The sequence below is a fragment of the Magnolia sinica genome, chromosome 3 (assembly GCF_029962835.1).
Source record: "Magnolia sinica isolate HGM2019 chromosome 3, MsV1, whole genome shotgun sequence".
Classification (NCBI taxonomy): Eukaryota; Viridiplantae; Streptophyta; class Magnoliopsida; order Magnoliales; family Magnoliaceae; genus Magnolia; species Magnolia sinica.
The window spans coordinates 13,775,958-13,803,877 of record NC_080575.1 but is presented as its reverse complement, the minus strand read 5'-3'; the positions used below and the strand labels follow the sequence as shown (position 1 = coordinate 13,803,877).

Here is a 27,920-nt window from a genome sequence, read left to right as displayed (position 1 = left end):
CTACTCTACACCTCTCAGAGTAGGGGCCGGTGCGCACGCCGTGAAGATGCGCACCCCTTTCTTCCCATCTTCTTCTACTCCCTGATTTTGAATCCTCTAAGGAGAAGGATTACAATGCAATCCGATTTTTTAAAGAGTATATAATCAATCCTACTTCCATCTCCAATATCGATTTTCAGGTAAGAAATCTTCTTCTTTCCAAATTTTTTATTTTTATTTTTGTTTCCTCCTCCCTTTTTCTTCTGTCGTTTGGTATATCGTTTTCTCATCTGCTCGATTGCTTCTCATATATTTTGTGATTTTCTGTGAAAACTATGATCTGGGTTCTTCTCGAAACATCGATTTGTTGGTGGGTTTTCGATATCTGTGAATATTTCTAGAGAAAAAATCCGTTATGTGCTGTTTATATGATTTTCTGGATGATTTTGGTGAGGATTTTTGAACTGCTTGATGCCCTGGTTTGCTTTCTCACTACAAAATACGATCTGGGTTATTCTCGGATTGTGAATTCGACGATCAGGTTTTTAATCTCTGCACGTTTCAGCATTATGTTTTTATGTATGCATATATGGGTTTCATTAGCCTTCTCGGGCCTTTATTGCAAATGCACTCCATCTGACCCGTCCAATAGAACGACTGACTCTTGGTAGTTTACAATGTTGGTCGACAGGACAATCTGTGAAATTTTAGGCTGGAATTGTTTTGATCGTCTGATCGATGAATGTTGTAGGCCTTCCAATCATTATGTTTTGGTAATGCCTATCAAGAGGTAGCCATTCTAATCGATGGTCCGGATCAATTAGCACATTGGGCTGATGAGTGCCAGTGAAGTTTAACACAGTAAACCAATGTGGTGAAGGTTAACCAAACCATGTGGGCATTCGAAAACTTTCCTATTTCACACAGATTTTGTAATTAGGCCAATGGTTTAGTCATCTCGACAATGGATCTAATGGGCCCCATTATGGATGGACCATGCTCCCAAAATCTCCTCGAAGGGACAATCCCAATCAATTTAGATTGTTGGTCTCGGTCATAAATGGTTAAGAAAAGAATGCTTGAACGATCCACATTCAGTAGGGGAAAGGTCAGTTTATATGTCTATGATATTCCAATCTATGAGATTTTTGTGGCATGGGTCATCTGCAGTTGGTCTGTCAGATGAATGGCCTGGATCACCAGAACATGAGCTCTTCATGTAGGAATAGGCAGGTTCCCTATTCTATACTAATAGATAACTCAGCTTATATATGTAAGGATGCATGCATGCATGAGGAGCTACTATATGCAATACCCTGTTTTATTTACACATGCGCGTTTCCGTTTTGGGAATTGTAGTACAAAAGCATACTAGTTTAATTCTTAAAATTGAGAATTGGTGGAAAAGATCAATCAGTGATTCAGGGTGGGTGTAGATATCATTTCCTATATACGCATACTTCTATGGTCTGTGATTGCTAGTATGGGTGTTGGGGAGGATTTTTCACCATTTTGACTGTCTACCTTACAATTTTGATACTATTTGTCTGTATGCATGTATGCTGGGTATGCGTGTGAGCATGTGTATTTTTATGTATGTATATGCAATAGTAAAAAAGCACTTGCACCGCACGTGGGAGGGGCGCTTCAATTTTAAATGTGCCTCACCTGATGAGTAGAAAGTGCATAACCTGGTCATTCACTGTTGTATCATAGGTTGGGTGCATGGTGCGGTTTTGTATCACTACATGCATCTTTACACTCCACAGGGCTGGCAAGTTTATGAGAAATTTGAACTGTGCAATATGTGGGCCCAACCAAATTTAATATCTAGTTTAAACGTCAAGGTAGTCCACTCATTAGAAGATTTCTCTGTACCAAAACAACTGACCATTTGGCAAAGCTTGCCAATGGTTCACATTCAATTTACACATGGCATACTTTATTAATGGATGGACTGATTTTTTCCCCAACAAATCAAAGTCAAGAGGCTCATCTTGTGGATGACTCAGATGTAAACACATGTGCCAAGTTGTCATGTCTCTAAAGGTGGGCTGGATATCGTCTGCAGACTCTGGCAATCTGCACACAAGATTGCACATCCATGGATGCTCCATCCAAGAAGTTTAATTCCATGGAAACAAAGTTCCATGCTAATTCTATAATCCCACCATCAAGCTCCAGATAAAAAATGCACTTCATGTGCCCATCAACCCATGAGACATTTCTCAACCCGTCAAACAATGCTATCTTTTTTGACAGTTTTCATTTTTCACTGTCCCTTTAGTGGCCATAGATCAGATCGATAGGATTGTCAAACAGTCATGATTGTTGAGACACAAAACATTTGTGCCAAGGCTTTGCATATAAGCGGACATCCATGCCAGGACCTTCCATATGTGCGGACCTGATTTGCACATCACTCTTCAACGTATATTGTAGAGAGATCTGTACCGTTGCATATCATTTCCCTTGCACTAGTGTATCTCATGTAGGTGGCCCACCTGAATGAATCTGGGGAGTTTAGGTATAATTTTATATTGTTCCAATTGGGGTGTTCCACTTGAGTGTTAAATCAGCTTTGCTTTTGGAGACCAAGGGCAAACACTAGGTGGTGTACCTTATGGACGGGTGGATCTCATGAAAGTTATATCCACATGGCAGTTGGTTATCAGTAGACGGTGCAACTCCCCTGTAACCCTTTCCTATAGAGAGTCCATGTAGTTAGAAGCTTTATGGGGCCCACCACGATGCCCTTGTCACATTTACTCTTTCCATCAATTTCACCGGCTCAAGTTAGGACATGAGCTAAAAAATGAGGTTGATCCAAAGCTCAAGTGGGCCACACTATAGCAAACAGTGGGGATGGGACCATGATGTAGGACAATTAACCACTTGCTCTAAAAGCTCAAACTGTTAGAGCATGACGAATTAATCCCTTTATCTCATAGCCCAGGCCCCACATCTCATGGGTTAGGACCTCGACCGAACCCCCATCGTGGGCCCCAAATCACATGGGTACTGCCTCACACGGGCTGCCCACCCCGAGTGTGTCCCTGCATCCCATAGGCTACCCCACTCGAGCCCGGTGTGAAATGCTTATTAATCACCGTGACCTCCCCCGTGGGCCCCGCTCTCCCCGAGTGTGCCCCTGCATCCCATAGGCAAATCCACTCAAACCCGGTGTGAAAATGTCCCTGCATTAATCATCCTCGGTGAGGAGTCTCGAACACGAGACCTTCCGTTTTGATACTAATTTGATGCAGGACAATTAACCACTTGCTTTAAAAGCTCGAACTGTTAAAGCATGACGAATTAATCTCTTTATCTCATAGTCCAGGCCCCACATCTCATGGGTTAGGACATCGGCCGAACCCCCCTCGTGGGCCCCAAATCACATGGGTACCGCCAGACATGGGCCGCCCACCTCGAGTGTGCCCCCGCATCCCACAGGCTACCCCACTCGAGCCCGGTATGAAATGCGCATTAATCACCTCCGGTGAGGAGTCTCGAACACGAGACCTCCCCCGTGGGCCCCGCCTACCCCGAGTGTGCCCTTGCATCCCATAGGCGACCCCACTCGAGCCCGCTGTGAAAATGCCCCTGTATTAGACCGCCCACTGTTGAAACCATCTTGGGGCCCACTGTGATGTTTATTTTCCATCCAACCACTCATAAGGTTATTCACACTAAGAGGGACCAATAACACAAATATCAGTGTGATCCAAAACTTCGGTCCTAACTCCTAAGAACATATCAACGTTTCAACTTGATCCCACAAATATGCCCCATGTACCATAAAAGAAGTGATTTCTGCAAAGCTCTTGCCTACAGGGCTCCTTAGAGGCAGGGGCTTAGTTGCAGGATCCTTCTAACTAGGTGCTGCTCTAACTTTGGATTCTTTGGATTCTTACTCTCTCTAGCTTCCTACCAATTTCATTCTTGTTTACAGGTTGAAGGAGACACTTCCTAACTCCTTCAACCGAATTTGTTGCCACTTTGCTTTATGCTTTGTGCAGCTATAGGCAGCTCCGATGATTTAGACGGTTTGGGTGGATGAAAGTAAGTGCCATTGTATAGTGGATGCAAGCATGTATATGCATGGCATGCTATGTTGAGCGTACTTTTTGTCAAAAATTACATTCAAACACTTGTAATAATTGTATAAATACAGTTAGCCCACTATTATTCCTCTAATTACAACTATACCATAATTTTTTTATAAGACTTTCTTCTGTACACTTGGCCAAACTGAATGCATTTCAAAGACCTAAATATCATTTCCAATAAAATTGCACACTAAGATGCTTGCATGCATTGTGACCATGCATAGTCATATAGGGGCATGACCATTCACCGGCGTGGACATATCACTTCTTCTGGATGAGATCCATGCCGTCCATCAAGTGCACATAGGCCTTGATCGCAAAGATCACACAGATCCAAACTCAGGTGGGTTCACCATAGGAAACAATGTGAAATCTGTCTAAATTCATGTGGTGTGATCCACTTGAGTTCTAGAATAATGTGGTTTTTGGAGAGTACCTTTGTCTTGGCAAGAAGAGTTGAGTGGATGGTTGGATGGCATATTTAACCACAGTTGCCCCATACACAACTAACAGTGGGTGTCTCGTCCTAACACTTCCTTATCCGAGTTTTATTTTGCCCCAATTTTTGGTTCCAAAGGTGAACATGAGGCAGTGCACCTGATAGACGGCCTTGATCTCATGCACATTCTCTCCACGAGCTGCTCTGTTAGTTGTAGGCATGCCCCATCTGATTGTGTACTGTGCAGCAAAGGTAGTATGGTTCTTTCAGAGAGCTACTGCAGTTCTTTAGAGAGGTTTGCTTGACTACATCCTAATGCATTACAATAAGATATGTCGGACTCTGGGCCTTTTTCAATACCACAAACTGCCATGTATTCGATAAGCATCTCCTTGGATGGGGGATGCCCCAAAAAACTTTCAAACTGAATATTTTAACCCATTTATTATGCAAAGGTCATGGTGACTGTTCATGTTAAAAAAAAGGAGCCAAATTATCAAAGGGTTGAAACAATCCAATTAAGAGCTTTTACTTATAGTCTTTCCACCATATAAAGACCCATCATGTAAACCATTTGGATCATTGGAAGATGACCTGGATTCAAAGGCTAAAGTCAATGTACGGAGGCAAACCTTCTTCGGGAGCACTTTCCATGCAAAAACTTACGTGTGACTTTTGCAGTCTCTGGGGATTGTTACTTTTTCTATGTGGATGTCCAGAAGGGTCACTCCACCGTGAAAGTTCAATGGCCTAGAAATTACTCCGATATAATCATCATGTGGGTATCCACGTGAATTTGGAGGTTTTGGGTGGTTGTCAATTGTTTCCTATTGTTTGGCCCATGTAATGATAGGATAGGCCTGATTTTTGCAGCATCCCATCATCATGGTGGGACTCACTTATTGAGTAGGTTGGATGGTACACACAACATAGTGGGGAATCATGGTACGCACAACATAGTGAGGAATCATAGGTGAACGCGCACACGTGCGTGCATGTGATTCTATGGTTGCCAAAATCTAACATGTATTTGTTGATGGGTATTTCATTATCAAATCCCTGCACACCTATTTCTGCAGTTATATGGATGACTTTTAGGGAGTATTTTCTAGCATTTTGATGGTTTATTTGTGTTTTTTCTGCCAAAAAAAAAAAAAGGGTTCTAAAACATGGCATGTTTTTCCATGTTTTGTGTCTCCTCATTTTTCAGTAAAGAAAGAAAAAAGAAAGAAGAAGATGGAAAAAGAAAAAAGTTTCTTTTGTATTTTTGTTGAGAAATGCTATTGTGATGTGCATTTCATGGATGTTCCACTTAGCACTGTTAGCAGCGTGTCCAACAGAGACATGGATGGAACAGAGAACCAAAATTGTGGTGATTGGATTGGACGATTGCATGTCCAATTATCATGGTTCTTGCTGTCTAAATGTGAATCATTGCTCATTTTTTCCTAAATTTGTACTGATTATGCAATCGCAGGAAACTAATTGGATAGATGCCATGGTCTGATCACCCTTGTATTTTTTGCTACGGCCCACAACATCATGGCCAACCAAATCAAAGGTTGTAGTCTCCAGTCCATGCAAATGTGCACATGTACAGTGTGGACTGTGCATGAGGATCATTAAAAAAAGAGAGAGTTATAATGGGAATGTCCTTATAGCACTTAATGTAATTCCATGCATTACAATCAACAAAGCAGATTTCCTCCTTTTTATGTTTTGTTTGATTGTTTGGATGATTTTTAAGTGGTGTTTGTTGAGAATTTTTATGATGATTTACTTTTGGGGCCCAAAATTTTTTGGTGTTTGTGATTGTTGACAGATTCATTTAGGAATCAATGGGGAAAAAGATGAAAAGGAAGACACGAAGCGCATATAAGGATAAGCGAGTTTCCTCCAATTCTCTACTTAGCATTTCAGAGCATTCAAATCCGACAGTTGAGATTATGAACGAGGGAGTTTCGGCAGGAAAGGAGAGAAAAGCATGCAATCACATTGCATGTAATCACATTGATAACAGTGTGGATTTGGATAAGATTTCATGGAACATCAGTTCTTCGGACAACCTTAAGTGTAAAGATTGCAGGGATGGCCACGGTGTTGATAGGAGAGCAGGTAAAGGAAAGGGCAAACAGGCTAGGAAGAAAGGAACGGGATCTGCAGACACGAAATCAGAACTGAAATGTCTATGGGTCTGTTTGTCTTGTGGACATGTTGCGTGTGGAGGGGCTGTCGGGGATTCAACACCCCTAAGCCATGCTCTCCGGCATGCTAAACAAACCCGTCATCCTAGTGCCGTTCAACTTGAAGACCCGCTTCTCTGCTGGTGCTTTTCATGCAATTCATTGATTCCAGTTGAAAAACCGGAGGAGAATGGTGGAAGGAACAACATCTTATTCCAAGCACATGAATTGATTAAGGGGTGGTCAATGAAAGGGGCTGTTGTGGATGTCGAGGATGTGTGGTTTGGTGGTGGAAATGTTGAAGAAAGAACAACGACAGAAATCGGTGAATCTTCAATTTCAAATACAAGAGGTTATAAGGTAAGAGGTCTGCCTAACCTTGGAAATACTTGCTTCTTTAACTCAGTCATGCAGAATCTTCTTGCGATAGATCTTTTGCGGGTATATTTCATGGACTTGGACCGGTCCGTTGGACCTCTGACGATGGCTTTGAGGAAGCTCTTCACAGAAACGAATATTGAAGTGGATTTCAGAAACGGCACAAATCCCAAATCCCTTTTTGGGTGCATATGTTCCAAGGCTCCCCAGTTTAGGGGATATCAGCAACAGGACAGCCACGAATTGCTCCGATATTTACTTGACGGGTTGCATACTGAGGAGTTGAGTGCCAGAAAATCATTCACTTCCTCTAGTGAAGATGGTGTCGCTTCGAATATGGGTCCCACTTTTGTGGATGTTATTTTTGGGGGCCAACTCTCTAGCACAGTTTGTTGTACAGAATGTGGGCACTCATCAATAGTCTACGAGCCGTTTTTGGATCTATCACTGCCAGTCCCAACGAAGAAACCTCCACCCAGAAAAGCTGTCATTTCTCAACCCAAGAAAAAAAAGCAGCCTTTGAAGGAACAACGGAATAAAGGTGGAAAAAATCGAGAAAGTAAGAATGCCGATACTGCTCCATTATCAGCTCAATGTGCAACAAGAGGTGTTAGTTTGCCATTAGAATGCCGCGAATCTTCTAGCACTCTTCCTTCTGGTGCTCTTACTTCTATTGCGCCTGCTAAGGAGCAAGCCGCTGCTTTGGTCACGGATGATAACTTACCGTGGTTGGATTTCATTGGACAGGATACACCTACAGAACAAACAGTTGCTTTGGCAGCAGCTGATGATTCATTGTGGTTGGATTACATTGGACAGGATACACCTAAGGGAGAAACAGCTTCTTTGGCAGCAGCTGATGGTTTATCATGGTTGGATTATATTGGACAGGATACAGCATTTGACGATGCAAGTTCAGTTTCTCAGAGTTATGATATTTCGGCTGTTCAAGATTCCGAATGCAAGCAAGTCTTTCAAAATGAGGATACTACACAATATAGTATTGAATTGCCAAGTGATGTTTGTACGTTGGATATGGAGCCAAAAGCAGGAATAGAATCTGTGGAGAATCGTTGCATTGATGAACTCCCTTTACATGTTCAAGATTCCGAAGTTTTGTTGCTTCCTTATAAAGATGAGGTTTCGGCTATGGGAGAGAGAGAGGGAATGACGCCTGACTGTCAAAATCCCACAATTGTGGCATCCGAAGATGCTCCAAGTAAGGATCTCATTGAAGCAGCCTCATCTATTAATGGCTGGGGTGAAGCTGAACAAGACTTTGATGGCTTTGGTGACTTATTTCATGAGCCGGAGACGGTTTCTGATCCCAAGATGGAATCTAGTTTAGGTGACCTGAGCTTTCAAGCAAATGACGAGATGGAAACGGCTTTATTAGCCGGAAATAGCAGTGAATCTAATCAAGATGAGGTAGATAACACAAATGCTCAAGTATCTATCGATAGTTGCTTGGCTTATTTCACAAAACCTGAGCTTCTTTCTAATGAGCATGCATGGCATTGTGAGAGCTGTTCTAAGAACGTGCGATGCCAAAGGATGGAAGCTAGAAATGGCGAAAAGCAAGTTGTTAGTAGGGATAAGCAGTCAAAAACATTAAAGTCTCGGACCAATAGAGGCGGATCGAAAAGTAAAAATTCTCCAACTGGGTTAGATGAAGGCCGTCTGAGTTCTGCTACATTCAAAACCTTAGACGATGAAAAGCCGGCAAGCAGTTCAACTTCTGCAACTACTGTCCAAACAGCACATCCACATCTCGTAAGACTGGATGTCTCTGATGCAAGTGCTGCTCAGAAACTGCTCGGTCCTACTGGTGAAGAATCAACTTACACTACACATGAACTCAGACGGTCGGGAAATGACATGGGCGAAGAGCTTTTGTCCAATGGTGTCGCTGATCATGCTGAAATTTCTTGGAGGGATGATGATCTTGGTGCACGGAACCACGCTCCTCAAGACCTACCACACACTTCGCTTAACGATCAAGCTAGCTTCCAATCGGATGGTAGCAAAACGATCCAGCTTAGTTCTAGAGACAAGGACAGCTTTTGTGAGGTTGATCAAGTGCGACAAAAAGAGTCCCATTCGTCACATGGAGGACATGAGACGGACGACAGTGAGGTTGAGGAAATCAACAGTGGAAGTGGGAAGGTCAAGAGAGATGCAACTAAAAGATATCTTATTAGTAAGGCCCCACCTATTCTAACAATTCATTTAAAGAGATTCAGCCAAGATGCTCGTGGTCGATTGAGTAAATTAAGCGGACATGTGAGCTTCAGAGATACGCTTGATCTTTGGCCTTATATGGACCCCGGGTACTGCCACAAACTCTCTTCATCCTTCATGTCGGTTGTCTGCTATTATTATCTTGCATTGTGGTATTCCTATCTGATCTTTTCCTTTTGGGTTGGATTGCTATTTACTGTCTCCATGATTTATTACGTGGTGGTGGTCAGTCAACCATACACATGTATATGGGAAGTTAAAATGGAAGTGGTCATTGATACAAATTCCATGGGCGTTTTCACATTGTTGATAGTCTCATCAGTGTGATTTTTGGTATATGCTCACAATTTTGCCAGCCTGGATTGACTTGCATGGATGCCATGTTTATGGTAGATGAGTCACCATTGTTTTTGAAATGATGGGGATGGCACATAGCTAAGTGTTGTGTTTTTAAATCTAAGTTCTGTTGTTGTGAATCTGGCCTTGGTTCTGTGCTATCTAACTGCTGATTATGTTACATCATAAAATATCAGTTTCTTTTTGGCAATGTTTGATGTGTTGCTTATAATGGCAAATCCTCTGAAGATATATGAAGAAAAGAGGGTTATCTTGTTTACGCAATGACCTGATCGTAATTCATCACCCAATTTCAAGGAGTTGGCAACTCCTATGTTTTGAAACTTGGGTGTGATGGGAAAGTTGAGAAAGTTACTAACTATGCAATCTTCTTCTTTGGAATCACATGTATGTTAGAAGGTGCAGGGATAGATATCTGGTTCGGTGTCCAACAAGGGGCTTCGAAATTCTTGATTTGCATGTTCTGTATTTTCCCACCCACGATACTGAATGTGGTTTGATTCCATGGATGTATAGTTCTCAGTTTTTTACTGACTCCAAGTTGGGATAAGGCTTAGATGATGATGAGGATGCGGGTTTTGTCTTCATTTGTGCGTTTTTTGGCTTTATTTTGAGTAGTTACTTTCCCTGAATTATATGTTGAATGGCAACATATACAAGTAAAAAATATGCTATGCTTTGGAAAATATGTATACGAACGTGTTATATTGAAGAGGCTTTCTATAATATATACTGATTTGAATTCTAAAAAGTGGTGCCCATGTGTCAGTAATCCAGACAATTGTTCTTTTGCATCCCATTGTGGATGGATTGCGCCCCAAACATCTCCCAGATTGGAAAATCCTATCCACCAATGGACATTTTTCAGTTGGGTGTGGACCATTTTCTGTATTTCTCGTCTTCAACCTCTCTTTTGGCTGACAAAAGCTTCGACTTTCTGTTTTTACTCGCTTTCTAATAATTTATTTGTAGGTTGCGAGTCAAAAGGTCAATATTGTCCTATTTGGGCATCTTCCATCCACAGCTGGACACAATAGGTTGGTGGTTTGGATTACAGATTACCGAAGTATGGCTCCCACTTGTTAGAATTGAAAACCTGGGGCTACTTTTTTTTTTATTATATAAAACTGATAACTCTAATTTACTGAAGAAAAAAGAAGAATAAAAAAAAGAAAAAAAGAAAAGAAAGAAAAACAAGAAAACAAGCGGAAGTAAAAGAGATTATGAGTTATCATTTCAAGAGACAGAAGAAGCCCACACCCCAAAGCAACTAAAATACCCAAAAAAGCAAAGCTTCCCCCAAAAATAAAGGATAGCCAGGATTACACGCTGAGCAAATCATCCCTTCCTAAAGGGTAGATTGATCTAGGTCCACTCTGAAATCATGTACTGAATTTTACTTTCTAAATGGATTGGCAGGTTCTCTTTATCTTAAATTTTTTTGAGGTTCTTCCCCTTCCAGATGCCCCACAAGACTGCAAAGGAAGAATCTCCCGTAGTGTCACCCCTTTAGGGAAAAAAGGGACTTTATCCCACCCCGCCAAAAGAGCTAGGATAGAATTAAGGTTTTTTGTTTCCATTATGATACGGCCGTAAAGGTTGATATGTATAGGTAACGGCCGTGACTGTTACGTGATACGGGGGTGAACTAGGGTAGTTGGTATTTTGGGACCGTATCGACTATTACGATCACTTTTTTGACCGTTACCCCTTTAATAGTCGAAAAAGCGATACTTTAAAAATAAATAAATAATAAATTTAAATCTATTTTCTCCTCATTTTTCTACATTTCTCTTTCCAAAAGCTCTCCTAGATCATTCTACAGAAGATTTCGACTACTTTTACTATAGTTTTTAGGATTAAAACCGTAGATTGAAGTGATTTGAGCGAATAGAAGCTCCAACGGCCATTTTTTTAAATAAATGAAACCCTTTTTTCCTGATTTCTAGTTATAATACTTGATTGAGATGTGTAAACATTGGAGTCATTTAACCATGTTCATAAATTCACCAATACAATCCTCTCACCAAAGAGTGGACCATTACGCTACAATAAACATATTCAAAACAAAAAATGAATACATATTTGGAATATTTACATTATTTAGGATTTTCTAGATGTTTTTCAGAATTTTTTGGGCAATTTTTTTTTTTATCAACTGTTGTGGGGGTTGTAACGGTCGTTACACCCCCATATCGGCCATTTTGCCCGATACCTGTATCACTAATGGTGGTGACCATTACCACCACCGTTACCGATACAAAATACCTTGGATAGAACAATTGAGAACCCATGACACCCAAAGAGGGTAAAGTCATCTCCAAATGCTCTTAGGCCTTGTAATGGATGAATACGTGTTCACAAACTCTTCCTCCTTTCTAACATGAAGCACATGTTCACTCTTCTTCAGTTATTGATCGCGGGGATCTTGTTTACCACAACTATACACATGAACACCTGAACTCTTGGAGGGATGGAAGGCTTTCACACCGGTGCTTTAAATGGTGTACACTATGTAGCTTAGCATAGCCTTGCTACCACATAGTGCATAAAAATAACACAAATTGCATGTAGTGTATGCTACTGGCTATGCTACATGCTATGCAACCTACATTAAACACTACGGAGCTTAATCTACATTCTATTTTTCACTAAAACAGTAAAATCAATTAATACTTTCAATCATTTGTCACATTTTGCTATTTTCATAGAAATTAGTTAATACTTTCAATGAATTCAATGAAATAATATGAGCAACAATTTTAAATCAGTTCATTGCTATTTCATCTTTATATTTACTCTTCGCTCAATCTTTCCTATTAATTTAATTAAAAATGAGAAGTAGCATGTAGCTTACACCATATGTTGTGTAGCTTATGCCTCGCGCTTCAAAGGGGCAATTACTACGCGACACCCTATTCGCTATTTAAAACACCATTCCACACCTTAGCAGGTAGGGAAGGACGATCACCTCTCTCTAACATGGATCGCAACCCCTACATTTTCCATTTTGAATCCCACTGTCTGGATTATTGGTCATTCGTGATCTTGATCCTTTCTTCTTCTTCTTCTTTTTTTATTTTTTATTTTTTATTAATTTTTATTAATTTTTTTAAATTTTTTTGCAGATCTGAAATTATGATGCTGTAGTCCTGCCGTAGGTTAACTTTAATGTCAATCTACGTTTAGAGCATAGAGTTTTTATACTTTTATTTATGCAACAACATATATAATATTATGCATGTGGGGCCTATGAAAATAATATTCATCAATTTATATATAAATTACCATATCAATTTGTATATAAAACTATACCGTACATACCTAGTGTATGAATAGAGCAACCCGCAGATTCTTACCGTAGCATAAAGGACATTGGACAAAGTAGCATTGCGTACCTGTTCCCACACCTCATACCAGAGCAATCTACGGTCCAGGTAACAGTGCTTCGAAGAGAGGATGCCATTTTTGTACTGCAACCACACCATTTTATCTTCAACTTCAAGATTCATTTTGATGCCATATAATTGCCCCGCAAGCCTACCGAAAGGCTGATTTCTTGATCTCGAAGACTCCTGGTTAGCACATTCCAAACCATGTCCCCTCCTTAAATAACATAACAATCCCTCACAGCCTTTCTACATACCAAGAGTGCATACAAGGAAGGAAAATATTCCACAAGAGAGACATTGTCGGTCAATGCATCATCCCACACCCAGAACCTCACCCTATTAGCTCGTCCAATGATGAAATGAACCTTTTTCTTAAAAGCCATGCTCACCTTTTCTGTGACATTCTGATTATCAGCCATTCAACACAGGCAAACAAGCTAATGTCTTTCTCTCAATAACCTAAACATATATTCTATGGGGGACGCTAGTGAACTAACCCCCCTCATTCCCCATATTTATAATGAGTGAAATTTCTCCACAAAGCCCCTGGTTCTTCCTCATAACTCCACCACCACTTCCCAGGAAAAGCTAAACTCTTCTCTTAACTTTTATAACCCGATACCTCATTCCCTCTTAGGCTTTTGAATATCCCTCCTAACTAGATGGAATTGATGCCACTGTCGTTGCCATCCCAAATGACATCTCTATGTGCTTTGCATCGCTTGGTGGCATCTTAAAGAGGGACATGAAGTACACAAGTGATTAGCGAGAGCCGGTTTGATGAGGGCACTCCTACCTCCTAATGATAAATTGGATTTCTTCCACCTGCTAGTCTTTTGATAATCGAATCCCAAAAGATGGAGACAATGCTTTGTGCCTCGCCCCCCCCGCCGCCCACCCCCCCCCCCCAAGCGGTAGTCCGGGGTATTTAAGGAGAAGAGAGACCTTTGAGCAATCCATCCCTCGAAAATCAGTTGTACATCTTCCTTGAGAGCTGCCACTTCAGTTATAACACTTTTCTATCTACTTATAATTGGTTGAAGCATGAAGTGAAGCAGTTACAAATTCAGGTGCAAGAGTGGGGAAGCGTCTGTTTCAAAGGGTGCCCAGCTTTCTATCTCCATATTGCCTCCTCCCTTTCGATGTTTGAGGAAAATTCCATCTTTCACCTGTTCAACCTTCTCTAGAAAGGGTATCTTTTTTTTTTTTCCTATCCAAAAGTCACAAAAAACTCCTTTTTTGTCTGATTCATATGGTGAGATGAGAGAAGAATTTAATTTTGGAGGAATATTTGGATAAGGGAGATTCCACTTAGCATGGAATTTTTGCCAATAGCCAAAGTTGATGAGGCCCTAGAGGTGACCATAGACATGCATGTCCTTTTTAGGAGATTCTGTTGTGTGGACTCCGCTGTATCGCAGAAGTTTGCCAGATGAAGAGACAGAGTATTTGAGGCTATTAGAGTGGGTTCATTGTCTCAAATGGCAATTGGAAGCAAAAGACTCAATGTTTTGGGCATTGGAGCAAGGTGTCCCGAATCGGTATCGGTTGGCGTAACGGTGCCCTCCGAAACCGATACGGATACGGGGGTGTAATGGCGATACGGGGGTGTAACGGCCCGTAACGGCTCAAAAATTTTTTTTTTGCCAAAAAAAATGAAAAAATATGGATTAAATCCGGAATATTCTAAGCATTCCAAATATGCATTCATTTATAAATTGGAACATGTTTATGGTGGTGTAACGGTCCACTCTTTGGTGAGAAGTTGTATCGGACTGTCTAATAAATTTATGAACTAGATAACCTGAATTTGACTACAAAATTTATTTATTTAATTTTCTAAATATCTAATTTATATACTTAACAACTTGATATCATTTCTTCCAATAGTTCTTTAAAAAAATGAAATTAAATTTAGGTAGATGGCGTTGCCAATTTGGGGCTGACTTGGAGGACCAATCTATGCACCAAATCAGCCTCAAATTCATGCAATTTATTGTCATTATCTCACTTATGAATTGGTGGACATTTATTGGATAGTGAATCATGAAAAAAAATCAAAAGACCCTATTTTAAAAAATAAAAGTCCACAAATTAACAATTAAAACTATTCAAACAATTTGATTTTGGCATTGTGAGTTAGCGATTGCAGTTCATAATTTAATTGCTAAATTTTAAGTTAATATATGTCTCGTGTACAATTTTTTAAGGCTCGAATTAGGCGGGACTCGGATTGTGAAGTGTAGCACACTTGTCAAAGTTTTTTGGGCCCTACCTGTGATGAATGTGTTATATCCACACCGTCCATCCATTTTGCCAAATAATTTTAGGGCATGAGCCCAAAAATGAGGCACATCCAAAGTTCAGGTGGACTGTACCATAAGAAACAACACTAATTAAACGTTCACCATTAAAAATTTATTGGGGGCTACAAAAGTTTTAGATCAAGCTGACATGTGTTTTCTCTTGATCCAACGTCAGTGTGACCCAATTAATAGGTTAGATTGAAAGTAAACATTACAATGGACCTTAAGAAATTTTTAATGGTGAGCATTCTATAACCATTGTTTCCTATGGTGTGGTCCACATGAGATTTGGATATTATTAATTTTTTAGATCCTGACGTAACATGACGTGGCAAAATGGATGGACAACATGGATAAAATATATATATCATGGTGGGGCCCACTCGGGTTTGATCAAATCAGATTGGATGGAAAATAAACGTTATCGTAGGCCCTACGAATTGTTTAACGGTGAAAATATTATCTCCGTTGCTATTTTTGGTGCGGTCCAGATGATCTTTGGATATAATTCATTTTTTGGGTAGTGCTCTAAAATGATCTCTGAAAATAGATGAACGGTGTAGATGTAATAAATACATCACTGTGGAGTCCATATAACTTTGATCTCCTTTGAACCGTTCGTACAACTCGGAGCTCGAGGAGTGTCAGCGCTCGTCTTAGCGTGACACGTACCCCTGGCTGGTGCGCAGTACGCCTTAAAAAAAAAAAAACAGAGAGAGGGAAACCGAAAAGAAAAGAGGGAAAGAAGAGAGAAGAAAAAAGAGGGAGAGAGAGAGAGAGAGAGAGAGAGAGAGAGAGAGAGAGAGAAGAAGAAGAAGAAGAAGAAGAAGAAGAAGAAGAAGAAGAGAGAATGAAGAAGAGGTAGAAGAGAACGAAGAAGAGAAGAAGACAAACTTTTAGAGAAATGCAACACTTGTGTTTGTCCCTCTTGATTAAAAAAAAAATTTTAAAGGCCCGTAATAGCCATTACGGGTCAGTAACGGCCGTTACGTGTACAGAATATGGACTCGGCCGATACGACCCCGAAACGCGTAATGGGTACTACCGTTACCGTTACGTATCGGCCGTTACGGACGATACGTAACCGTTTTGGGACACCTTGCATTGGAGAGATCAGGAAACTTTTTCATTCATTCCTTCTATAATTTGTTTGGTGAGCTTAATATGAGCGAAGAGAGTGGGAGACTATCATTTGTTTGATCTAGTGGTGCCCATCCCAAAGTGGTAGCGCTTATATGGTTGGTGGCGAGAAGCAAGATCCTAACAATCGACAATCTTTAGAAGAGGGCAATGATCATCCCAAATTGTTGTGCGTTATGCATTAAAGAGGCAGAGATGGTAGATCGCTTATTCATCCGTTGCTCCTTCGCCTTGAAGTTGTTAGATAGATATATTGCATTTTTCCGGTCACCTTGGCTGATGTCGGCCTTCATCACAGAGTTCCTTTTGGCATGGCCTAGTGGTAGCATAAGAAAAAATATATCAAGTGGCGGAAGCTAATGATGATGGCGACTATATGGGGTATATGAAGTGATGCGGGACGGATGGCCTAGCCTAGAATGATGCAATGAGATCATTGACGGATTAACTAAGACAATTTAAAGCACAAAATAATGCTAATCAATCACAAGAATTCAAGTATTTAACTATGCTCAGATTCAAGACTAAATCACAACCCGTCAGTTATATCTTATAGAACATGATTAGATAGGACCTATGGAAGGTAGGACTTCCATCTAGCATAGGTACTAATCGTCATTCAAAGGAAGTACTTGTCTTTGTTAGGGTTGATAGGCTAGGGCTGATTTAAATGTTTTAAGGAATTGGAAAATAGGTTTAGATTTTCAGATTTGGGGAATATAATGTTTGGGGATTTGGGGATTTTGGATTTGAGAATTAGGGTTTGAGGTTTTAGGGAATTAGAATTTTTAGGAAACTAGGTTTGGGATTTGGGATTTTAGGGATTAGGGTTTGAATGGAGTAAGCAAATGATGAAAGGAATGGGGAGGTTGGCTGTACGAACAACCCTACAAGTCTGTTCGTACGGTTGTATTGACATGTGGGTATGGCTTGGTATGGCCGTACGGTTGTACAATCAGGCTAGATTGAACTTGGATAAATGCTCGAGTAATGGATCCAAAGATGAAGTGGGATGATAAGCATGCTATATTTTTGTAGAGTATGATAACATTTCATAGAATTTTGAGTCAAAGGTTTCAAGGCAGGTCCATCTAGAAGGGTTCAACCTTTTTGGAAGATGGGATAATCTTTAACAATCTGAAGATGATAGATGACTGCAAGATATCAAGGAGGGATGTGGGCATATGTCCATGTAAAAATGCAAATGCTCATAGAGCATCTTCAAAGATCTATTGGGGAGTTAAATTACAATGATTGCTGCTGACTGTGAGATGTCTCCTCTTGAAAAGAGGTTGAAGGTAGATTTTATTTTGTTTTATTTTATTTATTATTATTATTATTATTATTATTTTTTAATGGATCCTTACTCTTGCTCCGGTGGTAGACTCTCAGGAGTTTCAACACCCGGTCAAGGTTTTGAGCATCCATAGGTGGTGAAATCCCACAACGGCGTGAGTGTGTAAATATATATATATATATATATATTATTTAAAGAAGGTAGATTTTTACTAATCATCTTAGAAACTCTCTGTAATGTCACTGAGAAGCTATGTTTTAAATATTGACGATATCAGGCGATACATCTCACTATATATCTTGTTCCCACCCATGCGATACGAAATGCATAGGTAGTGCCGATATATACCACATGTTCGATCCGTTGAGCATTTTTAATTTCCGATCCTTTTTTGTTGAAATTATGTTAAATAAGTGTCAAATGGTTATCCATTGGTTCTTCATGTTTTGCATGAAAAATCATGGAGTTGGAGCTTTGATTTTGATATCCATTGGTTATTCATGTTCTTTATGTTTTTTTCTCAAAAATTTCCTTCTACCAACTGTCAATTGAGACTAATTTCAAAGTATTTAGGTGTATTTGATGAAATGATCATCACATACACTCTAATTTTGAAATTTGAGTGTAGGTGGTCCGATTTGGAAAATTTTCGAAATTTTCCTAATTTGTCCCAAATTGCTTGCAATGTTGCACTCCAAACATGAAATCAAGTATGTATGAGGGCTGATCTACCGATTTGTTATGTCGTTGTCAATTTTCAGAAAATAAAAATCATTTTTTAATTAAAAATTAATAAAAAGTAATAAAATTTATTAAAATATTAATATATATATTTTTTCAAAATTTCCCTTCAGCCAGTTGTCAATTGAGATTAATTTCGAAGTATTTAGTAATGTTTGATGAAATGATTATCACATATACTCTAAATGTTATGCATTCAATTTGGATGTGATTGCATTAGTTCAGTCAAGCAGTGCATAGCTTAAGAACCTATACAAAATAAACCTATTGGTGCACTTCTTTTTTGAGATGTTACAATTTAAAAGTGTGTATTAAGGTCTTTTTTAACAATTCTTGAAGTTTCATTGAAAAATTCAACCATTTTCCCAATGTTTCCCCATATTTCCCAAAAAGTGTAAATTACCCGATACAAATGATATATCCTGTGCGATAACCGATACGTATCTGTATCCCAAGGATGCAATATGTAATGCGATACCGATATTTCGAACACTGCTGAGAAGTTCTCTTCTTGAAAGGATGGTTGGAAGCTCATGTCCTGGTGTGACTGATGAGGACAGTGTAATGTGTAATTTTGAACACGGCCCTTTAATTGCAATGAAAAAACGTTGAAATTTGGTTTAGTTTCCTGGTTAATTTTCTTTTTACCTTCTTTCAATGATAACTCAAAAAGTTATGTTGAGGACCAAACAAAAGAACAAAAGAAAAAGGGAAAGAGTTTTTTGTTTGTTCGTTTGTTTTTTTTTTTTTTTTTTTGTATGTGTGTGTACAAGAGCAAAAGGAGAAGATGGTGAAAGATCATCCCTCCCTTGGCTGACCAGGAGCAAATGCCCAGGAACCCATCAGACCTAAATCACAATCCTCAAAAGTAGGAAAGCCCTATGGGACACCGCTTCCTTTTGCTTGGACCAGTTGAAGACCCTCTCATTACGCACCTTCGAAACTGACCAAATCGCTACCAAGAAAGACAGAAGCCATAGCGCCCTCCCTCCCTCCCTCACCCATGCTCCTTGCATACCCCCATTCCAAGCTTGGAAAGAGTGGGTATCGATCTAGGAAACACACCCATTCCCCACCACAAATAAAGCAATATTACTAATGCAAATCTTACCAATTTTTAGCTGATAAAAATAACTGATTTTTTTTTTTTTTTTCTTCACAAAACTTAAACAAGTTAGCATCATGACCTCTTTAACATTAGAGGAGTTCGACAGCGTAGTACTAGAAAGCTTCGAAGTTTTCTAAAAAGAAGCAAAAGAGAAGAAAGCTTTAAAAAATCCTCATATTTAAGAGGAAGGGAGACCTTCAAGCAACCCATCACTCAGAAATCAGTTGTACATCTTTCCTTGAGAGCTGCCACTTCAGTTACAACAAATCTTTATATTTACTTATAATTGTTTGAAGCATGATGTGAAGAAGCTACAAATTCAGGTGAAGGGGGGAGCATTTGTTTCCAAAGTGCCCGACTTTTATCTCCAGCCTCCTCCCTTTCGATAGTCAATGAAAATTCTATCTTTGAACTTCCCCTCTTCACCCATTCAGACTTCTCTAGAAATGTATTTTTTATGCTATCCAAAAGTCACAAAAAAACTCCTTTTTTGTCTGATTCACATGGTGAGATGGGAGAAGAATTCGATTCTGGAGGGGTATTTGGATAGGGGAGGTTCCATGTAGTATGGAATTTCCATTAATAGCCAGAGTTGATAAGGACCTAGAGGCGACCATAGACAGATTCATATCCTTTTCAGGTGATTCCGTTGCGAGGACTCCGCCATATTGTAAAAAATTGTCAAACGAAGAGGCAGAACATTCAAGGCTATCAGAGTGGCTTCATTATCTCAAATGGCAACGGGGACCGAAAGACTCCATGTTTTGGGTGTCAGAGAGACCAGGAGACTTTTCAGTACAATCCTTCTATGATTCTCTTGGTAAGCCTAATCCGAGCAAGGAGAGTAGGACACTATTATTTGTTTGGTCTTGTAGTGCCCTCCTAAAGTGGCGGCATTTATATGGTTGGTGGCGAGAAATAAGATCCTAACAATCGATAATGTTTAGAAGAGGGCAATGATCATCCCAAATTGTTGTAAGTTATGCATGAAAGAGGTAGAAATGGTAGATCACTTATTCATCCATTGCTCCTTCGCGTTGAAGTTGTGGGATAGATTTATTGCATTTTTCTGATCACCTTGGGTGATGCTAGGCTCGATCACAAGCTTCCTTTTGGCATGGCCCAGTGGTAGCATAAGTAATGAAGAGTTTAAGTGGCGAAAGCTAATGATGATGGCGGTGATATAGAGGGAGAGGAATGCACGACCCTTTCAAGACACAAGTGAATTGGAGGGGGATGTATGTAAAAGAGCAAAGTTAAATGTAATTGGGTGGTTTCTTGTTAAAAGAGGAGGAGGAGGAGGAGGAGGAGGATTCATATAAAAAGGGATTCGAGGTTGAGATTGAAATCATTTTTCTTAAGATTCAACTAAAATCGTATATCATAAATTGTAGGATTTTGATAACATTGCTTTGAAGTATGAAGCTTAAGCTACATAGCGTGCAACAGCTACATGCCTCTTCGAGATTTTTAGTTAAGGTTTGTGCTTGCTTCCACCAAACACGATGAAATTTCACAATATTTTGCACCAAATTTGTGTAATTAATAATAAAATTTAATGACATTTGATGCAACCAAGCACAACCTAAAATAATAGAAAAAATATGCAAAGATTTAAGTACAAAGGTAAAAAAAAGTGCAACCTAACCGATTTTATTACCTATATTATTTTACTAAAATCACTGAAGAGATTAACCAATTTTTATTAAAAAATGGATAATGCAACAAGTCATTAAAAACATTAATTGATTTAATGTTTTAGGGAAAAATAATTTGTAATGTAAGCTATGTAGCATGTACCATAGGCTATATAGCATGTAGCGTATGCAAAATTAACATGCAGTGTAGGCCACCCGTGACTTACACTACTTTCATGAGCTATGTGGCATTAAGGCTATGCTACCTAGTGTAAGCTACATGCTACTTAGTGAAGCAATTTAAAACACTTTTATGATGCCGAAGAGGGTGGACAACCTCAAAAATATTGTTAGGTATTTCGTGGTGGTCGTGGGGCTCAAGGTAAACATCTTGAAGAGCAAGTCCCTTAGGGTTTGTGCTTCCAAGGAAGAGGTGGCTAGGCTCCCTTGGGTGTTTTGTTGTCAAGTAGGAGCATTTCTGTCCTCCTAACTCGGGCTTTCCATTTGCGTTGGTAAGTTGACTATACACTTGTGAGGCAGAGTGATGGAGGAAATGGAAAGGAAACTTTTAAGTTGGAAAAGCAGACCTCTCTTTGGGAAGCAGATTGACACTCAACCATGGCTGCTATATCTAACTTTCCCTTATACTTTGCATGCCTATTCTGGTGTCCAAAAGCGGTATTGGTTAAGCTTGAGAAGGTGAGAAGCGATTTCCTATGCAAGGTGTTGAGTCTAGAAGAAATTCCACCATGTCGGGATGGGGTTTGTCGGCCGACTAAGAAGGGAAGGGCGACTATTAGGGCACATTTCTAAAGTAAATGTAAATGCATTGCAAATGGGTAATAATTATTTCCTTTGGTAATTACCACATTGATCCCAAGGGTTGATTTGACTCCTACTTTTTCAACGCTAAAATCGAGGATGTTGCCAAATATATGGATTATCCACACCGTCCATCCATTATGCCAGCTGAATTTAGGGCATGAGCCAAAAAATGAGGCAGATTCAAAGTTCAAGTGGACCACACCACAGTAAAAAGGAAATCGAACACCCACTGTTAAAAACTTCTTGGGGTCATTGTTTACTTTGTTGTGGGCCACTTGAATGTTGGATCTGCCTCATTTTTCGGCTTATGCCTCGAAATGTTCTGGTAAAACAAATGGACGACGCTGATATGTCATATACATGACGGCGGGGCCCACAAATTTAAGCCAGTCCTTTTGGACCGTTTTTCGAAGCAGAAATATCTACCTATTTTCAAAATGTGAAATTGTAATAATTGGTTATTTACAGTGCATTTACACTGAATGTGGAAAATCAAACAGGCCCTTAAGGAAATTGGAAAACATGAACTTTGCATTGCTTGGTAAATGGTGGTGGCGGTTTGGTATGAAAGAGCCTATGGGTGTGGTGTGGTTTCTAGGAAGTATGAGTGAGAGCTTTAGGGTCGGGTTGCCAAAAGAGTCCTTATAAATAAGGCGTTGGCTGTTTGGAAGGCGATGGCAAAATTGAGATCTTCCTTTATGTAGGGGATTGTGTTCCCTGTGGGAGATGGGGAACGGATAAAATTTTGGAAGGATGTTTGGGTTGTAGAAAGAGCTCTTAAAAAAAGATTTCCCAAATCTAGGCAGGCTTTCTTCAGTGGGAAAATTGGGATCTTCCTTTATGGAGGGAATTATTTTCTCCATGCGAGATGGGGGAACAGATAAGATTCCCTGTGGCAAGGTGCTTTTCTTCGTCGGCCGATTATGTCGTATGGTCGCCCCACTTGGATGGTAGCAGTGTTCACATGGTTAGTAGGGAAAAAGAAAGTGTTAACCATCGATAGCCTTCAGAAGAGGAACATGACGCTTACAAATATTTGCTTATTTTATTGTATTTGTTAGCTTGTTAGTACACTCCACTGTTAGCCATACCCCACTTGGGAATCGATACCAAGACCTCAGTGTTGAAATGAGGTTATCTTCACTTAGTATACCACTTGAGCAATGGATCGGTGTGTTACAAATATTTGCTTGATGTGTATGAGGGATGCATAGTCGGTGGATCATCTTTTCATTTCGTGTCCCTTTGCCACAGGTGCGGGATTGTTTCATCGACATTTTTAGAGTCTCGTGGGTCCCAGTGGGCTCTATTGTTGAGTTCCTCCTGGTGTGGAAAGGTGGGGAGGTGGGCAGAAAGGCTAGGTGCTTTGGGATCTCGCTTTATTGGCGGGCCTTAGGGCCATTTGGGGAGAAAGGAACAACAAATGTTTCAGTAATTGTTGTGGAGGTGATTAGGAGGGTCAAGGTGGATGTTATGGGTTGGGCCTTTTGTATTGATTCTTTTGATAGCTTTAACCTAGACCCCATTTTTGTAATTAGGAGGGAACATCCACCCTTGCTTTGCGTGGAGGGCTTACCATGTTGTATGTATGAAATCATGTCCATTCGGAGGGGTAGGCCAAAAATCAGTCCGATTTTCTATTTGGGTGGGCCCCTGCATAAATTAAGGGTGGGCGTCCCCTATCACATTCTCCTGTGTTGTGGCCTACCTGAGTATTGGATTGGCTGATGGTTGACGCCTGTGGGTACTATGAAGTGATGCATCTGATGGATGGATGGGTTGGATGGCCTTTATACATCATGTGGGCCCCACTTTTACCCAGCACCACTCTAAGCTTAGGTGGCACTGGTACCACTTGAGTGGCCCCCCTTTAAAAATTACAGTAAAGAAAGAAAGAAAGAAAACAAAAAAAGCGAAAACATAGGATTTGGTCAAAACATTTTCCTACGAGTATGCTACGAGTATCCGTACCATGTCATGTTCGACACAATACATTGTGCATATGCATATCTGTGTATCATGTCTTTATTGATGGTAGTTATGTCATTTCATTTCTCATATGTGATTCCATGATCAAATGAATTGTTGCTAGTTATAATCTTCCCTATAACATTATCCATGCTCCCAGATTATTCTACCAGTATTGGCGATAGCCTGAATCTCATCTTTTGCATACAACTTTCATGGATTGGTTTTGGTATTGCTTTTTAAGGGTGCATTTGGATGTAACCCAAATTGCGAGTCTTGGTGATGTAGTGGCAGAACTAATGATTGAGCTTCTTCTTCTTCTTCTTCTTCTTCTTCTTTTTTCCATGATTCTCTGTGCTTCAGACCATACTTGAAATGCCCGTGACTTGAAGTTTGAGTCGAGAAAGCATCATGCCCTTTGGGTTTTAAGGGGTGTTTGGGAAGATGGAAAACCCTAAAAATGAGATTGTTTTCTGAAAACCCACCTTTCCTCCATACGAGGGGGAAAAAGAAGTAGCCTTGGAAATCAATTTCCATCTCCCAGATTTTGCTAAAAAACTATGGACTTCCATTCCCCTTCCTCCCCTCCCCTCCCCTTAAAAAGGGGTTAAATCAATTTCCAAGTCAGAAGAGACACATGGTGAGCACATGTGGAATCCATTTAAAATTGGAATTCAAAACAAACAACAGAAGGAAGATTGGATTCCATGGTTTTTCATTTCTCAAGGATTCCTTTTATGTATCCACATTTTAGTTTCCTACATCCAAACACAACCCAAGTATTCTTGACATTGACAAATGAATCTAAATTTTTTGTTACTTCTGCTAATATCAATAACTTTGGCTTGTGCATATTCCCATGACTGATCTGTTTTGTATCTTTCCATATCAACACTGGAATTCTTTTAGAATCCTGTATAATGAAATGCACTTGCCGAAAATGGCACACACTTCAATGGACGGAGCCCATGTAAAAGTTCAAAGACCCAAAAACTCAACTCAATAGTTCATCAGGTTGTGAGCCGACTCGGAGACCCAGCCAAAAACTTGCTAAGTTAAAACTTCATGAGAAATGCTCCAGTGCTTTCAGACTGCTATAACTTATGGTGCTCCTAGTTGCATCAGTCCCCACTTAGGCAGTCCAATTCATTGATCCAGATTGTTCAATCTGGTCCAATGAACATTTCATGGGCTACAATTCAAACATCACACAAACCCAACGAATATTAACCATTGACCAATGGCCTTTGATATGGACAGTCAAGATTGTTTACACAACTATGTCCAATCAACAATTTGATCAATCTATTCGTTAGGGTCTATCATGGATTGCTTATGACAAAAATAAAATAAAATCACTTTTGTTAGACCCCATCGTAGCCATCCCATGCATGGCTTGGAAAAGGGATGGTTATAGAAAATAATGCCAAATGTTTGGATTAGATCATCTGATCAGTGTGAAATGTGTTCTGGACTTAATATACAGTTCAGATTGATTGATTAGACTGTCCCAGTGGACTGATGCAATAAGAAGCTCTATAACTTATAGTGCTCTGAGAGAACTGGGGCATATCTCAAACTTGATAATTGACAATTATTTAAAAAGTGCTTATATTACCAAAATATGGAAATTGATAGAAAACCCAGAAGGAACTCGGATCGATCTGTTCAGTTCCACTTCACTAAGTGGAATTTTTACTCGACGTGACGTGAAAAAAGTCAGCAAAAACAAATTCTTGCTGAGTCTACTTAAAATCTAATGTGAGTTTCAAGTCAACAAGTTTTTAAAACAATGGATTATACGAGGACAAAATTCCTTTTACTTGTGTAGCTGCTAACTATATCTTACAGTGGCTTCATTCGGCAACCGAGCGAATATCACGTTTGCATGATTCTGTGGAACCATACACCCAAAGCACCTGACTGTTAGATTAATTGCCAGCCGCATTTCACATGAGGAAGAAAGTATCATGATGTACTTTGCCTCAGCTCATTTTTCGTGTAAGTAGGACCCATGGTTTAGTCATTCAAACTGTTGATTGGATGGGTGCCACCAGCAATGAGGGATGCATGAAAGTCTCTCAAATCGATGATCGAACCCTCGGATCTCTGTCTACTTTCCATTGAATGTAGACTATTGCACTCAATTTTTTCTTTACTGTCTATTTCTGGGCCACCTATTGGAATGTTAGGATCATCTGAACTGACTGATGTTTGGAGCATCCCCGGTTTTGTTTCCTGTCTAGATAACATAATCATGGAACCTACAGAATCCTTTGCATTGTCAAACCACACAAATTTCCTGTGGAAACATTGTTGTTTGCTTACCAACATGCATGTTATGTGCTGTTAATGCACGCTGATAGACATACATTGCACATTATCCAACACGACGAAGCGACAGCATGGTTGGTCGATGACCCTTTTTTTTTTTTTTTTTCAGGTGCGAAGAGAAAGAGAAGTGTAGGTACCGCCTCGTGGGGGTGGTGGAGCATTCGGGGACCATGAGAAGTGGACATTATGTTGCATATTTCAAAGCCGAAAGCAGAGGGAACACAATCAAGAAAGAAGACGGGACTTCGCTGTGGTTTTATGCAAGTGATGCCTATGTGCGTGAGGTCTCACTTACAGAAGTACTTCAATCCGAGGCTTATATTTTATTTTATGAGAAAATGTAGCGTCTTAGGAAAACGGGAATCGAAATTCACAACCACGACCACTACTTTGTATTATTGTGTTTCAAAGAGAGAGGATGGATGAATCTATCAGCGGGGTCTCTTTCGGAAAGAGCATGGTTGTATCTATCAGCACGGGAGTGCCCGAAAGAGAGATGAGCAGTGTTGGAATTTTTATTAGGGGAAAGGAAAATGGAAAAGAGGCGGAGAATAATCGTTGTGCGTGTGTGTGTTTTTTATTTTATTTTATTTTATTATGGGGCTCCGAAGACGGTCCATTTTTCATGTTTTATGGGCAATGAGATTGGGTGGCCCTTCATATTAGCATCCTTTTCTCCTATGATCTAAACCATTCATTCATTAGGTGCGAGGTTTCATGGACGAAGAAAGATCACAATGATCGGACAATCCTAACCATGGTGTATGGTTTTTGTACCACACCATTTTTTTTAGTTCGACCAGATATTTTTAGCATGTGGTCCATTTATGGATTTATGGAGTCTTAGGATGAATTGTCGATGGTCCTCATATTCCTTTCTCATTCATTAGGTGCAATATTCCTGGACCAAAATAAATGTGGTGTTTGTATGACATTTTCTTAGGTGGTTGGAAATGTCCAAATCATCGCGAGATTTGGGCTATGGTCCATTTATAAAATCTGATGGTGAATAGCAGATTAGATCGTCGACTGAATTAATCTTGTCATTTGGGCTGGTGGGATCTATCTTCTAATGATCTATGCCATTCATCTGGTGTGTACTACTGTGGATGGGTATGTGTCAAATCTTATTTTTATGATTGACATCTAGACTGAGAGAAACGACATGCCTCAGACTATGAGGGAAGGAAATGCTGCCTTCACCTTGAAGTTCCCATGGCTTGGATGATTGCCTGTAAACTGTCTGATCTAGATCTATGGCTGAGATGAAGCACTTTTGTGCAGCATCGCCCATCAAGTAGGGCCCATGAAATGAATATTTTGGATCAGTTATTTCTGAAGGGACAACAAGCCTGCCGGTAGGGGTGTACATCGAGTCGAGGCCACTAGCTGACCCGGCTCGGCTCGGTCCTCGAGCCTGACTGGCCAGCTCGGCTCAGTTCGGTCAGCAGCTCAGGCCAGTTCAAGCCAAGTTTGAGCCAAGTTT

The 27,920-nt window shown here is 40.0% G+C and overlaps 1 protein-coding gene across 2 annotated transcripts; it reads left to right on the top strand.

Moving 5' to 3' along the window:
* LOC131239567 (ubiquitin carboxyl-terminal hydrolase 2-like) lies at positions 1-27,223 on the top strand. 2 transcript variants are annotated; one of them, XM_058237333.1, is made up of 4 exons: positions 1-179; positions 6,350-9,418; positions 10,659-10,723; positions 26,544-26,844. In XM_058237333.1, the coding sequence occupies exons 2-4, from the start codon at positions 6,366-6,368 to the stop codon at positions 26,606-26,608; spliced, it is 3,183 nt and encodes a 1,060-aa protein (XP_058093316.1). In that variant the 5' UTR covers positions 1-179; positions 6,350-6,365; the 3' UTR covers positions 26,609-26,844. The 2 variants fall into 2 exon arrangements, with proteins under 2 accessions (XP_058093316.1, XP_058093315.1); XM_058237332.1 differs by lacking the exon at positions 10,659-10,723 and having other exon boundaries at positions 26,544-27,223.
* The last annotated feature ends 697 nt before the right edge of the window (positions 27,224-27,920 follow it).